Source organism: Ostrea edulis, chromosome 3 (genome assembly GCF_947568905.1).
Source record: "Ostrea edulis chromosome 3, xbOstEdul1.1, whole genome shotgun sequence".
NCBI lineage: Eukaryota > Metazoa > Mollusca > Bivalvia > Ostreida > Ostreidae > Ostrea > Ostrea edulis.
Genome location: NC_079166.1, coordinates 75,422,637 through 75,438,710, shown reverse-complemented (window position 1 = coordinate 75,438,710; position 16,074 = coordinate 75,422,637). Strand labels below are relative to the sequence as shown.

At 33.1% G+C, this 16,074-nt stretch overlaps 1 protein-coding gene across 7 annotated transcripts in view; it reads right to left on the bottom strand.

Annotated features, from left to right (window-relative positions):
- Positions 1–15,546, bottom strand: part of LOC125673338 (diacylglycerol lipase-alpha-like) — a 71,132-nt gene extending 55,586 nt beyond the window's left edge. For 3 of the 7 annotated variants that reach the window (XM_056161113.1, XM_048909882.2, XM_048909885.2), the window contains exon 1: positions 15,283–15,519. In XM_056161113.1, the coding sequence (XP_056017088.1) occupies positions 15,283–15,377 (95 nt within the window). In that variant the 5' untranslated portion in view covers positions 15,378–15,519. Of the gene's footprint in view, positions 1–15,282 lie in introns of all 7 variants that reach the window. The other 4 variants (XM_048909883.2, XM_048909884.2, XM_048909881.2 and 1 more) reach the window with 4 other exon arrangements.
- Between the last annotated feature and the right edge of the window lie 528 nt (positions 15,547–16,074).

Below are 16,074 nucleotides of genomic sequence, written 5' to 3'. Positions count from 1 at the left end.
TTTTTTCTGCTGATATTTATAGGACGTACTACATTGCTAGCAGGCAGTTCATTATATACATACAAAAGTTTATTTGATCTGCCTTTGAACCAAAAAGACATATGGAGAAAGCACTACAATGCATGATAGCAGTCAACTATAACATATACAATTGCTTTTTATGGAACGTTTTATTCTGATTTTCATCAACTATTTATTTTAATTAGGAATATATATATATCTATATATATATATATTAAAAATCAATACTAATCTGACAAAACAAAGAGGAAGTAGACCCTGATCAGAGTGTTGATCTAGCTGATACAAATGAGAGTGCACAGTCTATCAATCTGCTCTGCTTCAGATGTTCTCCACTTGGATTAGCAGGCATTCTGGTGTTGGAAATTTAGTTTTGTTGTAAAATCAAGATTTACTATATTTCAGTGACAGAAAAAAATCAGGTTTATAAACTTTTCTTATTTAATATTTGGGTTAGAAAACCTATATATTAAGAGCTTGTCTACGAGAAAACCATGCAAATATATAAAAATGAAGGAAATGGTGGTCATCAATATCATTTCTAATCATTTATATCATTGGAGTATATGGTTGGAATAATTATAATTTGAGGTCAATTTATTGATAGGTCGTTTCTATTTTTAGTAACAGCACATTCTGTATTTACACGTGTATTAGTCTTTGAACACAAGAAAAATCCTTAAATATTAGGGTTTTATTTTTTCAAAAATGCAAATCAATTCTGAAGACTTATGAAAAGAATGGATTTTTTATGATATTTCCATGTAAGCCACTTATGGAGAAATCATGTTTGACATCATAAGTGTCCATATAGAGATTACATGGAGCCTGTAATTTGGCATTGTGCCAAACTTTTTCATTTTGTGTTATATGGTCAATTTTGAAATAGGTGTTGCTGCAAAAGTAACGCTTAAATTTCTTTAAAAGTGTATAATACTTAAATATCAAATCCTTGTCTGTAAAATATAAAAAATTGTACTTTGGATTTTTGGCTGTTCATTTGCAATTAAAATTTAAAAACTGACAAAAATGAATATTTTCAAGCATTTAAAATTATCTTTTAAAAGATTAAAGATTTAAAATTTGTGATATTAGATGCATAAATTGTTTGGAAATTTAATTTTATTTATAGATTTAACATTTTCTAATAAATAAATCCCAGTAATCTACTATTTTATATGAAAAAGGGGGTCTTTTAATGAAATAGACCTGTTGCTGGAATTACCTCCCCTTTGATGCACTCTTCATACGTAGAAGGTACAAAATGATAGCAATATTATGGAATATTATGATTCCAACTTGAAATGGGATTTGAGAATTTGTACATCATGTTTATGTGATATCAGTGAAAGAAATAACAGTATCTGTGAATGTAATCCAGAAATTTCTAAATATTGGCAGGGTTTAAAAAGTATCCGGTACTTCGTCCTGTTAATACTGCAAACTAGTACCAGTGCATGATCAGGCATTTTGTCATTGAAAAACTGAAAGCGTTCTTTCCTTGATAATTCATGCATTAACCGAGAATGCTTAGATGTTATATGGAGGAAATCAAAGAAAATATGCATCTATAGTCAGTCCAGATGGAGCTTGTGAGGATCTAGTGCAACAACAACAACAACCCATGTTATTAGTTTATATATATGCACTAAGTAATGAGGACAGGACAAAATAACAAAAGTGTGAAACAAAAATGCATAACGTGTTCTCAATTAAGAATGTATACTGTAACAGTTTGCTGGTATCTTTCTTTCTTCTTCAGTACTCAATGTAACAGTAAGACATACTCAATGTTTAATCATAGGTTACGCTTCAACATGCAAAAATTTACACCTTTCTCTATGTTACCAACAACAAATATATAGATATTGCAAACTGATGGTATTACGTATATGTATACATGCTAATGTAGTTTCTTAAAGTCATTGATGTAGGTAGAGTTTGGATCGTCACTATACCTTGTTCATCATGAGAAATTGATTGGGGAAAAAATTGGAAAAATCATTTATCTGACAGGGAAACCGAAGATTATTTCGATCAGGTCTCTTTAGCTAAATCAGCCCCCCCCCCCCCCCCCCCCTCTACTTTTTATGGCAATCAATAAACAATTGAAATGGAAGCTTGAACTGATGAATTAAATCCTTAGAACCCCCCCCCCCCCATTATTATCATTATCAAGGATTTTGAGCTTCGGGTTGTGTTAAAAGTAATTTTTAGGGAGGTTGGGGGGTTCTATAAAAATATTTGCCACCCACCCACACCCCCCGCCCTGGTGATGAGTGCCAACTACGGGGCCTCTCACCTGAGCTACACTGTATGTGTTTAGACAGGACAGACTATACCAGTCGGGTCAGGTATAAACAATACATTTCATTACAAATTATATTTCTAATTATTACAAGCGAACTTCTTTACTTTTGTGCGAATTCGGACGTTATTATTATCTGACTTTCATCTTCAGTGCAATTTATGTGATTACTGGTTAGGAGTGCATGGAGTGCGAATGCAAAGAATATTTCTGTATTTAGATATATTCAACATTATTGATTATTTTATGATTTTAACAAGATCATTCGCTATCTAAGAGCATTTTACCATTACCACCCCTCTCCTCTCAATATAATGTTTATAATAATTAATTTCCGGTATTGAATATGGCTGCTTCGAACCCTTTCGCATGGATTTAGAATGTAGAATAATGTAAATAATACGCTACATGTAAGAATAAAAAACAAAAGAAAGACAAGAAAAGAACATGCACATTCCTTTTAGCTTCTAAACCAAGGGGGTAGGGTTTTGATATACCCTTATTGATTCCCCATGAAGAGACCTTTGATGTGGTACCAAGACTTTCGACCTTGTGACCTTGACCTATTTTTTAAAAAAAAAAACTTCAACCTGGGCTATGTCTTTTGAACCAATAGGGATAAGGCTTTGATATATTACATATATAGATGCCTCATGAAGAGACCTTTGTTTTGGTTTGACCTAACGACCTTTACCTTGAACTTTGACGTACTGTTCAAAAACTTTATCTTGGTTACATCTTTTGAACCAAGAGTGATAGATCTTTGATGTTTCAAACATAGATGCCATTTCTTTTGTTACCAGAACTGTCAACGTCGACCTTGGACTTTGACCTATTTTTCAAAAACTTTTAACCTTTTGAACAAACGGTTAGGTACAGTCATCTGACAACTCTTGTTTATATGTCAATATTGTGACTCTCATACAACTTTTCAAAAGTTACATTGCTGTCTGGCTTAGTATTTGCGATTGAGTTTGATTATTTCAGAATGTTTTCAATAACCAGTCAGATTTAAAAAAAAAAAAAAAAAGATTTATCCTTATTGTATCCATGGGAAAAGCAAATCTATGAAGAAATATGATCCAATTGCTTGTGGTATATTTAAATCTCTGAAGGACCACAATGTAAACTAGTCATTTGTACTAATCGTGCTATCCTGTCTAAATAAAGAATTTATTATATATAACATAATATAAATTGGCATGAAATTTGTTTTTAAAAATTGCATCTTAAAAGTACACATATATCAATTTTGTTAAATTACAACTATTCATACGATGCATATTATTCTTTAAAAACGTTATTTTTTCAAATTTTGCAATCTGTCACCATGGCAACCAGGACCCATAGCAACAAAAAATGATTGATACATACTTCTGGTCATCTGATGTGAAATCATAAAATTATATAGGACTTAATAAGATAACAAGGACCATGCATGGCAAACAGGTTTAGGTGGCTACCAGAATAAAAGCTCTACAAGCAGGAAAAAATGCCCAACTTGAAGTATTAATATATTTACTATAATCGAAAGTCCAAAGACAGATTTTTGATATATCGTAAATATACTTCTTTTCTATAAGATGAAAGTAATTTTGAATAAATCAAAGCGTTACTTTTTGACTACTAGTTGATTCAAAAGTTATCATTTTCTGCAATTTATCAAAATCTGGAATCGTGCCAAATTTGTGACCTTTGTGCACTTAAACGGAAGTAAAATTTTAGAGTCCCACTAAACAATATGAATATGTATATCCAGTTGTTTTACAAACTGTGTCAATTTTTAAAAATCCATTTTCAATAACCTATTAGAATTTTTAAATAGAAAGGGTAAAATATACATAATTTTACCCTTTTGTCAGAACAAAAGTGCTATTTTTAGTAACATGGCTGCAAACCCCTGTCCAATGACTACACTCCCGAAAAAAATATGCCAAAGTATTTGATATTGATGTACTTTATTACACTCAAAATATGTTGTTGATCCGACAACCTTGCTTCCATCACATTTTGCATGGTTTTCTCGTAGACAAGCTCTTAATTCATATAAGCCTCTGAATGAAGCAAGATTACATTATTGTCATCCTATACAAAAATTGATTTCTATGTATAATGTTATATATCTAATAGATCCGAAATCTATATTTAAGTTTGATAAAACATTGAACTTAAAAGTTTTAATTTTATTAATGTTTATATGGTTATAGATATTTTACTTACAAAACTATCACAATAGCACATTTACAAATTTTTTTTTTCAGATTTAGAGCTATTAATGCTATACATACATGAAAAAAATCTCCAAAAACTATCTTGAAATATATTGGTCTTCTTCTTTATTTCAAGACCAGTTACACAGCCGAAATATTTCAAGAAAGTGTTTACAGTTTTTTCTTTTAATTTTACTCTGATAAAAGAGACTTTATATATATATATCATCTAAAATAGATAAAAAAAATTTGACCCCTTCAAGAATGTGATGCTGAGATGGCAAAACAAATATGGTGATGGTTCTTCAACTTTGACTGACAGTCAGTGTAAACTATCCATACATTCCATTACCGGACAAGAAAAACTGCACACTGAGTGGTCTGTATTATGATAAATAGCTTGCAAAGAAACCAAGAGAAAATTGAATTCATGGAAAAATTTTCTCCGCCAAATCAAATCAATATTTCAAGACAATGAAATTAACATGCGTGATCAGAGCCCACGCTGTTCTGCCAGAATCATTTTATCAGCTAGATAAACTTGGGATTTTAAAAAAAAAAATCAATACAAATCTGGGAGAACAAAGAGGAAGTAGACCCTAATCTGTCTGATGCAAATGAGAGTGTGCAGTCTATATATATATAAATATATATACTGCTTCATATTGCATCCTCCACTTGTTATTGACCTCAGTACAATAACATAATTATGATAATTCATGAAGGTTAGCAGAAGTCACAAATGAATCTGCATTGCTTGGTACACAATTAACTCCACTATATCTCCTGATATACTGCAACAGAATCGGCACAACGCAGTAATAAAACGCAATACATCACTGTCCATAAAAACAAATTACATATCATATGGCAGTATGAAGTAACTACCAATGAGAGAATGCAGCTAGCATACTCAATGTTCCAGCTGAAAATTTATCAGGGATGTGACTGAATTCCTCAGAAATCAGAGATGCATTGGTCAAAAAGGGAGGAACACACCTCACCCTACCTGGCAAAATACCGTTTTCTGTCACTTAATTTAGATCAAACTTAGAGTGTTTCATTTTTTCGAAAATTAATTTAATAAGCGAAGTATACTTTTTTTTTGTAAGTCAAGTACACTTTCCATATGTAATTTCTGTAAGGGTTGAGTCAATCAGAAGATTTCCTCTGAAAAGGGGAAAAATCACACCCCTAATTTATACAGTTACCATACTCAAAGTTCCAACTGAAAATTCATACAGCTACAAATTGTACCATACTCAATGTTCCAGCTGAAAACTCATACATGTGCCATACTCAATGTTCCAGCTGAAAACTCATACATGTGCCATACTCAATGTTCCAGCTGAAAACTCATACAGGAAGGTTGTGGGTTCATGGAACAGACTTACATGTATCGATTCATATGTACATGTTAAGAACTGCCAATTCATATGCACATGCATGAAAAGAATTTACTGTCAATTCATATATATAGGGCCTACATGTTAAGGACTGTCAATTCATATATAGGGCCTACATGTTAAGGACTGCATGTCAATTCATATATAGGGCCTACATGTTAAGGACTGTCAATTCATATATAGGGCCTACATGTTAACTTAGGACTGTCAATTCATTTAAGAAATGAACATCATGCACTTTTTAGCTGTTTATGGTCAATTGCAATATGAACGGATTTGGATTTGAGGCAAATTCTGTGAATCGACCTAGCGATTCAGAGAGAGTTTTCCTCAAATCAAAATCCGTTCATATTGACCATGAACAGCTAAAAAGTGATGTTCATTTCTTATATTCATATTGATTTACTAAAACACCGTTTGTTTATATTGCTTCTATTTTGTTGCATAAAACGAACTCCTAGCCTCTGTCATAATCGTATTGTGACGTACGTAACACATTGACATGACGTCACACTTCTTTTATCAAGATTGGGGCTAGGAGACCACAAGATTGGGATGATAATCCACGCAAGTTTACAATATTAATCCGAGGTGTGACTTGCGAGATCTTTGTAACACATGTTGTATTTTTTCAAATCATTACGCTCTCTCAGTTGCATGCTTAATTAAGCTAGTTCATATAATCCATTCATAGTCAATATGAACGGATTGTGTCGCAGGCTGAAATTGTTTGGTGCATAGAGGAAAATGAGAATTGTAATATAAATATAAGCTAGTACCTGTTAAGAACTGTCAATTCATATGTACATGTTTTAAAGAACTGTCAATTCATATGTACTGTACATGTTAAGAACTGTCAATTCATTATATGTACATTATTTAAAGAACTGTCAATTCATATTAACATGTACATGTTAAAAACTGTCAATTCATATAAACATGTTAAAAACTGTCAATTCATATAAACATGTTAAAAACTGTCAATTCATATAAACATGTTAAGAACTACCAATTCATATGAACATGTAATTCTAACCTGTCAATTCTGGGAGGTTAAATGAATGCTTATAGTCGGATGATCTGCACTCTCTTAGCATTTAATGTTATATAACTATCCTTGGTGAAAGAAGATTACTTATAAACTTGTAAAGATCTGTATAAATCTATATAATTATATGGTCATATAATTACACCATGTGAAGGAAAACAAGCTGGGCGTTATGGATGCACCTTGCCCAATAAGATAAATATATGCAAAATTCATTTATAGCTATAATGCAAAAATAATTGAAAATATTACTAAATGAATAACTGAAACCTTTAAACTCTAATGTCAGATAAAAAATATACAATGTATTTACAGAAATTAAGCTATTCAAATACAAAATGATCTTGATTTTAAATTTCGACTCTCACGATGAGCTGACCTATCACGGTTCACTGATTCTCCAATTTCACGCTTGACCGTAAATATCAAAGGAAACGTTTTAAAATCAATAAAACATGATAAATTCAACAGTTAATGAAAAGATCAATATATTGATATATCTGGACTAACAACATGCACCATTACCAGATCAAGTCTTTAAACTCATAATGCGATACAGTTTCCCACACTCATATAATCAGAGGGAGGACAATACCATAATTGAAGAGGGATGGTACATAAAAGAAAACAAAATTTGCAAATTGCATGCATCCCTTTTTACTTGGGGCTGTCTACTGAAAAACAGTTCTAGACATTGTAGGGTTGTAATTGAGCAGTACCGACTAGCAATTGGAGGCCATCATCTTGATGAATCCCTGCAGAAATCTCCAATGATCACAGACCGCAAAACACAATTTAAGCACAGACCCAGAGGTCTCGCATTTACATAACTCTGGCTGGAGTCCTAGTGCTTCTGGCATCAGAACCAAGTTAGTCAATACATATAATTTAATCATACATTGGCAACAGAAACCAACTGTAATTTGCTAGTACGATGACCTCCTCTCTACTCCCCTCATTCCTACAACTAAGAGAACGAAGATTCCAAAAATGTTCAAGTACTCCTCCAATAATCACGAAAACAACTACAGATAATGAATGCCATGGCTTCCGATTAAATTCATCATGACCTGAACCATCGGGAAATTTAGAATAAACCTGTTCCCATAAGGCGTCTATGATTCTCACTTCAAGTTAACAATGATCACATCAGAAACATTGAGCCATATTGCAGCAAAGAACAGGTGCCCATATATTGCCATACATGTAATCATTTTCAATACACTGGATCAAATATGATTTCCAAACATGTAACCAATAAAATTGTCTTAATAATTGTGATTCAGTTTGATAAAATTTTATGAAAACTCCTCTCATCTTTCAATTATAGAGACTGCATGTTATCAGATGTTGTGTCTCAAACTCCACTTCCTAATCTGGCCCCAAGAACAGACTTTAAAAGTAAAAATTTTGATTATACTTATATCTGAAGATTTATCTAGCACAGATGTTCTAAAAAAAAAAAAATGCAGGTTTATAAAATCAAATCAAATGCAAACATATACTGAAAATTTTATTGTTTATGAAAATTATTTCAAAAGAATTAGCTGGATTTGAAATTTAGACTCAAGAATATTCTCAGTTTATGATCTTAAGGCCTGCCTTCAAGTATCTAAATTAATTAAAGCTAGGCTACCAGGTGCTTTGCTATATCCTAGTAGTATAAAGTTTCAGAACTCGATCACAGTCGCTTCATGCTCAACTCAAAGAGTTTGATCAGTAGACATCTATGCACAGACACATTGATTTGTCATTTTCACCTTTCCATGCAAGCACTATATGCATGCATTTACATATTTAACAAATATGTGTTAATTAACCCAAACTGATTTATTAAATATGCTTTTGCCGATCTTTTGCCGATCCTCAGATTTGTTTTTATTGTAAGATATTGTTATCTTTTCATGTATTATTTGTTACCTTCTTTATAATTAACTCTCATTCTGGTTATGTTCTTTTTCTCTGCCCTTTATCTCTCCTTCTGCATCTCCTTTCTTATTGGCTAATTGCCATCTCCTTTCTTATTGGCTAATTGCCATCTCCTTTCTTATTGGCTAATTGTTGCCCCAAGGTACACAGAACTGTCCTTCAATGCAATTGGTTCACTTAATTTGAATCCAAAGTAATAAGATTGTAGAATCTAATTTCTCATTACTTAATTGTGATTCACATGACTCCCTCCACTTTAACGTAACCGTATGTGCTTGAGAAAGAATTAAAATAACCAGACAAGGGCAATAACTCCACCTTTATCGAAATCAAGTCACTGAAACATTAAATTTGTCCTCGACTCTACTTAAAACTTGGATTAATATTAGCTAAATATTTTTCCTTTTTTCTTCTTCCTACTTCTTTGTAGTCTTAAATTTTAATAACTAAATCATTAAAAAAAATTCTTGTGAACCATTTCTGTAACCTTAAGGTGGCTCACTACACCCAGAAATAGTTTCTGAATCAGTATGAATTCATTTAATCATAAAAGATATGATGATATACATGTATAATAAGTATATATATGCCAAAAAGGCAGAAAATATGCAAATTTGGATAAAAACATGATTTTCAAAAAAAAATATTTCAACACATATAATGAACAAAAGATTCTGGCGAATTTAAACTTGAGATCTGCAGTTCACCATGCAGTCCACTGGGTTCAGCAGTCCAATGTTTTAACCACTGAGCTACAATGTTAGACAAACAAATTGATCAATACAAATATTACTTTCACAAAACATTTAAATCGCCATCTTGTGATGTAGTGTCATAAAGAGACTGAGAGTATAAGCTTTAAATTAGTCTAGTGAGCTACCTTAAAACTGATAAATTCAAAAAATTAATTATGTATGATGTTATCACAAGCATCTAATATTTGGAGACCTGTCTAAATCCTTGTAGTCTGGCCTGTGTCACAATTTTTTCTCTTAAAAAGAAACAGCAGTGAAACCTATAGTATACAGGTCTAAGATATGAGGTTGCAGCCTCTGAAACAGTGTGATGGGAACTTAACTCCAGCTTGATCATTTCTAAGCATTTGTATTTTTACTGATTGTAATATTGGTCATGGAGTCAGCTCATTGGTAGAATTTTTCTCTTCATGACCAGGTCAAGTCCCGTTCAAGTCATAGCCGTATCAAACCTAAGAAGTAAACATAGGCAGTGATTGCCCTTCCCCAAATGCTCCGCAATTAGAAGGAAGTGAGAATTACAGGTCTTGTGGATATAATGACCTTAATTAAAAACGGAGTTCCCCTTTCATGGCACACATTGGTATGTTAAACAGCTAGTAGACTGAATTTCAAACCATAGCTCACTGCTACGGCCCTGAGCACTATATCTGCATACTACAGCTGGTGAAGTATGAGTGAAAAATTCTCAAAAAGATGTAAAACAGCTTATTGCCAATCAATTTAAGTTGCACTTCAGTTAAAATAGGCCAGATCCACATATGTATTCTGGTACATCGAAGATTAAGGGTTACTGCAATCTATTGACAAATTGTCTTGAAGCATTATGCAGTGGGTATCATATATTTGTAACCTGTGGTATGCAGGGTGCTTAATACTGTTAAACATAAGGCAAAGCCTATATCAAATGGCATTAGGATCACTGATGAATCAGGAAAAGGTGTCCAAACTAAAACCAATTTATCAGCTATAAATCAGCTATCTTTGAGCAATCAGTTAACTATGTTTCTGCCTGTAAGTAATCTACTCCTAGAGACACTAGAGAATGATAACGGTTCTATTAATTATAAGGGATAAATCATGACTGTCTCATAATTGATATGTTACATCAGCATGTATTAATTCTGCAGTACCCGGAATTAATCAACCCTTAGGATAATTAGCTATTCTTAAGCCTTATGCTCTGGGGATGAATGGAAGGAAGAAATATTCTCTCGGGAGGAAAGGCATTTCTGTAATAAGGAAAGGTCCCTGGTTAAGTGGCCATAATGCTGCTTGATTTCATTTTGCAGCACTGTATACAAACAAAGCTACAACGTGCTTTATCTCCTGGGTTATTATATGCTGTACCTACTTAGAAATGAAGGTAGCCAGTGCAGGCTGAGGGTTACAATCTTATGTTTACACGGTTTGAGTGTAAACTTCTGATGAATAAATAATCCATACTGAGCCTTCAAAATGTACCTCTCAATACAATCATTATTCTGTTAACTCCTTCCAGATTTTTTTTCCATATATTTTCTATAATTTGTAACTTGTAAGGTATTTTGGCCTACATTTCCTCACAGTCTTCAAACATTACTGTCAATTAAATTCCTGAAATTATGGTGTCAAGAGGCAAATTTTTATACTACAGGTCCTTTAGGAATAGTGCTCTTTATAGTATATATACATGTGTGTACCCTGTCTCTGTAATTGGATAACTACATATGTATATTGTTTGGTTGTATAACCCCTTGGACCTAGCTGTCCTGCTGTTACCTACAGAAATGTCCCCACCCTTCCTTCTCTAACTTTACAAAAATTTTAAAAAGTTCTATTCTTTCATCATTTAAGACAACCGCTTCAAAGTATATTCTCCGATCATTTCTTAAGCAGATAAGGGAGATCACTGGGCAGTGATTGGAAGTGTCAGGTGTGGAAGTATAGTGGTAATAACACTGGTCGTGGGACTCTGAATTAGTGAATAACTGAATATCTACAGCAGTTCCCTCATGTCTATACCCTCCATCCAGACCTCCCTGTTGCCATCTTTTCCCTTCATTAGGGTCTTTCAATCCTCCTCTTTCGTTTTGGATTCTTAGGAGGTTTTTCAAACTATTATGATTTCATATTTCTTATGCCACGTTGTATATAAGTTAGAAAATTTTACGTTGTATTTTGTTATATGCTATTTGTAATCAAATTTATGGCCAAGTTTGCTGTTTTTATTAAAATTTGTTGACAGGATAAATTCTCCATGCAGCTTGTATATATATATATATATATATATATATATATATATCTTTTTTATGCCATTACACTTAGTAAATTCATTGTGTAAATCAAAGGTTTTTAAAATTACATACGTGACATGAGCAACATTTGATATCATTCTTGCAAATGTCTACACAGCTTTCATGGTACCAGCTCAGAGGTAGGGCATTCGCTTCATATACACCGGAAGGTTATGAGTTCGAGCCCCCCGCTCGTGCAATGGCCATTTCATACCTTAAGATGTTAACATTTGTATATAGGTAACAGTGATTGCTCCTTCACATTGTGCTTACTGCTTAGCGTTTAGAATTAAGAATCATGGGTCTTTTGGATGTATGACCTTGGGAAATGGAGAATCCTTGCTATAGCAGGCATCGGCACGTTAAGGAACCATCAATGCTATGACCCTAAGCGCTATAAGCAAAGCTCTAAATTTGTGATATTTCACCTACGCTGGTGATACAAATCAAATCTTCTCGAGGGGACGTAAAAAAAAATACACAAACAAACAAAACATGCAACAGGTATTGCCACATGTGTTATTTCACATGGAGAATAAAAGTTTCTCTTGCAAATTAAATGTGAATAATACTTAATAAAACGCAGTATTAAGTCTTCCCCGGAAGACATGTGTCGCGCCTGCTAGTTCATTCTATATGTAATATATCACGTATAATGTTGAAAAAGTAATTCTAAGTCCCGGCAAACAGGAAGTTGATAAGCGACAGATTCGAAAATGTCTTACACAATACAGTTGGCCACACTGATGCTCTGTGCCAAATATCAGGGAGTTGCCCCATGTGGTTCTTGAGAAAACTGTGACAGAAATTTTTTGTAACGCCGACGCCGCCGACGCAGGACGACGGATAGTGATCCCTATATGTCGCCACTGCGTGTAACGCAGGCGACACAACAATTAACACCCAGCCCTCAATGTAGTATTCAGTGTTTACCTAGCTGTTGTCACTATATTGTGTTTTTACTGTCACTATACAATATACAAGACATGGTGGCCTATACCTACAATTTAAGTAGTGTTACGTCTTAACACTGTTTAATTGTCATTTGGGGAGAGATACCATTTCTCCCATTTTTTTTTTTCAGTCATAAGTTCAACATTTTATACTTTTTATGTCAAACGACACGCTATAGTCACATTATCTTGATTTTATTTAGAAATGATTAATCTATCGTATATGGATGAAATCAAAATTAACTTTATACCATGTTTGATATGTATCTATAACAGAGGCAAACTCATGCAATGTTAATATTGAAACAACTTCTTCAAGCTATATGTGTGAAACAGCTGAATAAGAGTGAATAAACCAATCCATCTCTCACTCATTCTCAATCCATCCTTCCCCCATGCATCCTTTTTCTTTCTCTCTCTCACTTTATCTCTCCCTCTCATTTTATCTCTCCCTCCTCCATCTCTTTGCCCTTCCTACCCCCCCCCCCTTTGCCCATCCCCCTTTTTCCTTTTACAATGATGATATGTGGACCACTGTGGGCATTAACCCAGCTGGATAGAATGAATTCTATACATTCATTATTTACCTGAGATATTTATCTACATGCGAAAATATTTATACAATGATTACAGACACCCACTACAGGGTAAGACTTTAGTAGACTATGCAGGTGTTACATTCTTCAGAACTATCAAATGACTGTTGTTACCAACACTAAATACCACAACACATTACAGGTATATAAACAGTGTGTTCACGTCACAGATATATATACCAGTTTTATGAATCATAACAGGTCACCCATAAATGCAATGTTTCAGATCGCAAAACACTATACTTCATAATAAGATTTCCCATCTCAAATAATGTGGAACTCCATAAAACTAAATGCAGTTTTGTTGGTTAAGTACAAAATATTGAGACTAATTTTAAGGTAGACCTGCATTGACATGATAATGCATTAAAACAATTTAGTAAATTCTAAGAAGAAAGTTATGTATACATAAATACAAACTATAATAAATTACAACGTAAATCAATAGTCAAAGGGACAATAACCTAACTTTAATTGGTTAATGATTAATTAAAGTTATTTGATAATGAAAAAAAAAAATCATGTGAAAATCAAATCCAATTCCTGGAAAAAAAATGTTTTAAATTAACATCATTGCATGCTTAGGGGCGAGATCAAAAGATCAATGTCAGATAAAAATTTAAATTCAAATACGTAGGGGGAAGGGGAGTATAAAAAAAAATATGTATGTTTCTGCATCCGACATCGATTACACTTTAGTGGAAAAAACGGAAAACGACAAGTGACTGTTAAGAACCGCAGTATAATATTTCATTTTAGTGAACATTTAATAGTTTTAATGTACACTTTCATTTGTGAATAAACAGTAGAAAAGGAATACAGTGTTATTCATACTCATTTGTTTTTACTTGTTAATCAATTAGTTTCAACATTCATCATATATTTAGTTTTAAGGGGGTGAAAACTATGTGAATTTAGTTTTTCGTCAGACATTGAACTTTTGATCTCACCCCTTACATTGTAACCAGTGTATGGTGAACATACAGTATTGTCAACCATTTATATCTGTTAATGTTATAATACAATATTAATAGAGAATTTGGAAAATTTCAAAACTAATTATATTGAGAATGATTGATGAAATAATATAAAATATTCATTTCTAAAAATCAATTAGGTAATTCATTAATAAATAACCACATGTGTGATTGAATGCTCAATAATTGTAACACAGCCTGCACTGACATTAATTCATTGTTTTTATGTGTCTTTATCACCCTGCACACAGCAATCATTTCCATCAAATTTTTGTATTGAATGAACGAAATGGGGGTTTCAACCCCCATAAGACACACACCCCCCCCCCCCCCCCCCCCCATCAGATATTATAAACAATATAATGACAATTGATTTGTTAATTTGTTAAAACTTAAAGACGAAAAATTGAATACCTTCATTTCAACTAGCTCTATGCTTGATTTCTTGTTCATTGAATATCATTTTCTTAGTTCATGAAAAATTATTTAATAATATATTGTTTTCTGTTGTCAAAAGAAGCGGTAACCTAAAAGCCAAGCAGCACTCCAAGAAATGGGAAATACATGAATTCTTTATCACAACGTAACTAATATTTGATCCGCCACAAAGCTAAGAAAACAAACACACATGTGCTTGTAATTTAAGAAAGGTGTGAAATCGGGCTTATCAATGATCGCAATAAATAATTCCCCATGGTTGGTATATCTAGAAAATACACCATTTTATCCTCTTTCTTACGTACGTGAAATTCAATTTTTAAGCCATTGATTGAATAAGTCTATTCTATTGTGTGGATACCCACCATATTACATGCAGAATCATTAGCAATAGGGCTGGTAGAACGAAGTCATCCGATCCCGCCGACCATCTTCTTTTGAACACAACAATGCCAGGCATCTTAAATCCAGCACAAAATAATTCATTTGTGTCTTCTCTAATTTCCCCAAATAAATCCCATCACTTCGACATAACGAAAGTAGGTCTCCGCGCTACTCCATCGTCACTTTTCCCGGAGAAATCGACAGACGATGTTTGTTCATTCGGCTGGAACGTGGTCAGGCTAAATACAGGAATGCTGGGAACGTAGGTAATATGGAATAAAAATAGTAATTATCTCTTGTTGCAAAGTGTATTATTTTTTTAATGTACAGCGAGGAAAAGTTACAAAACATCAACAACCTAAAAAAGTAAGTTTTTTATGCATTTTACTCTCTCTCTTAATGCAAACACAATAAACCTTATTCCGTCGATCAGAGAAAATCGTGACTTCAAAAGAGCTACATATACAGTTTGTGTATGGAAGTTTCATTTCATAAATAATAATACACGTAATTCGTCAATTTATGAGCGTAAAACAATCACGTGCCTTTTATATGTCTTTGATTTTGCTGTTATTTGTGAGCCAGGCGGTATTGAATTCATTGTACATTCTCTTATCTTTATTTTACTTAGTGCGACTGAAACACATAAAATCATAATCTCCCTTTTCTTTCTTGAATTCAGCATTTTCAATTTTTGTTTTTCACCGACAGTCGTAGTATCCCTCCTTTTATATTAACTACACACATGGATACTTGTACATGTATTTCAAACT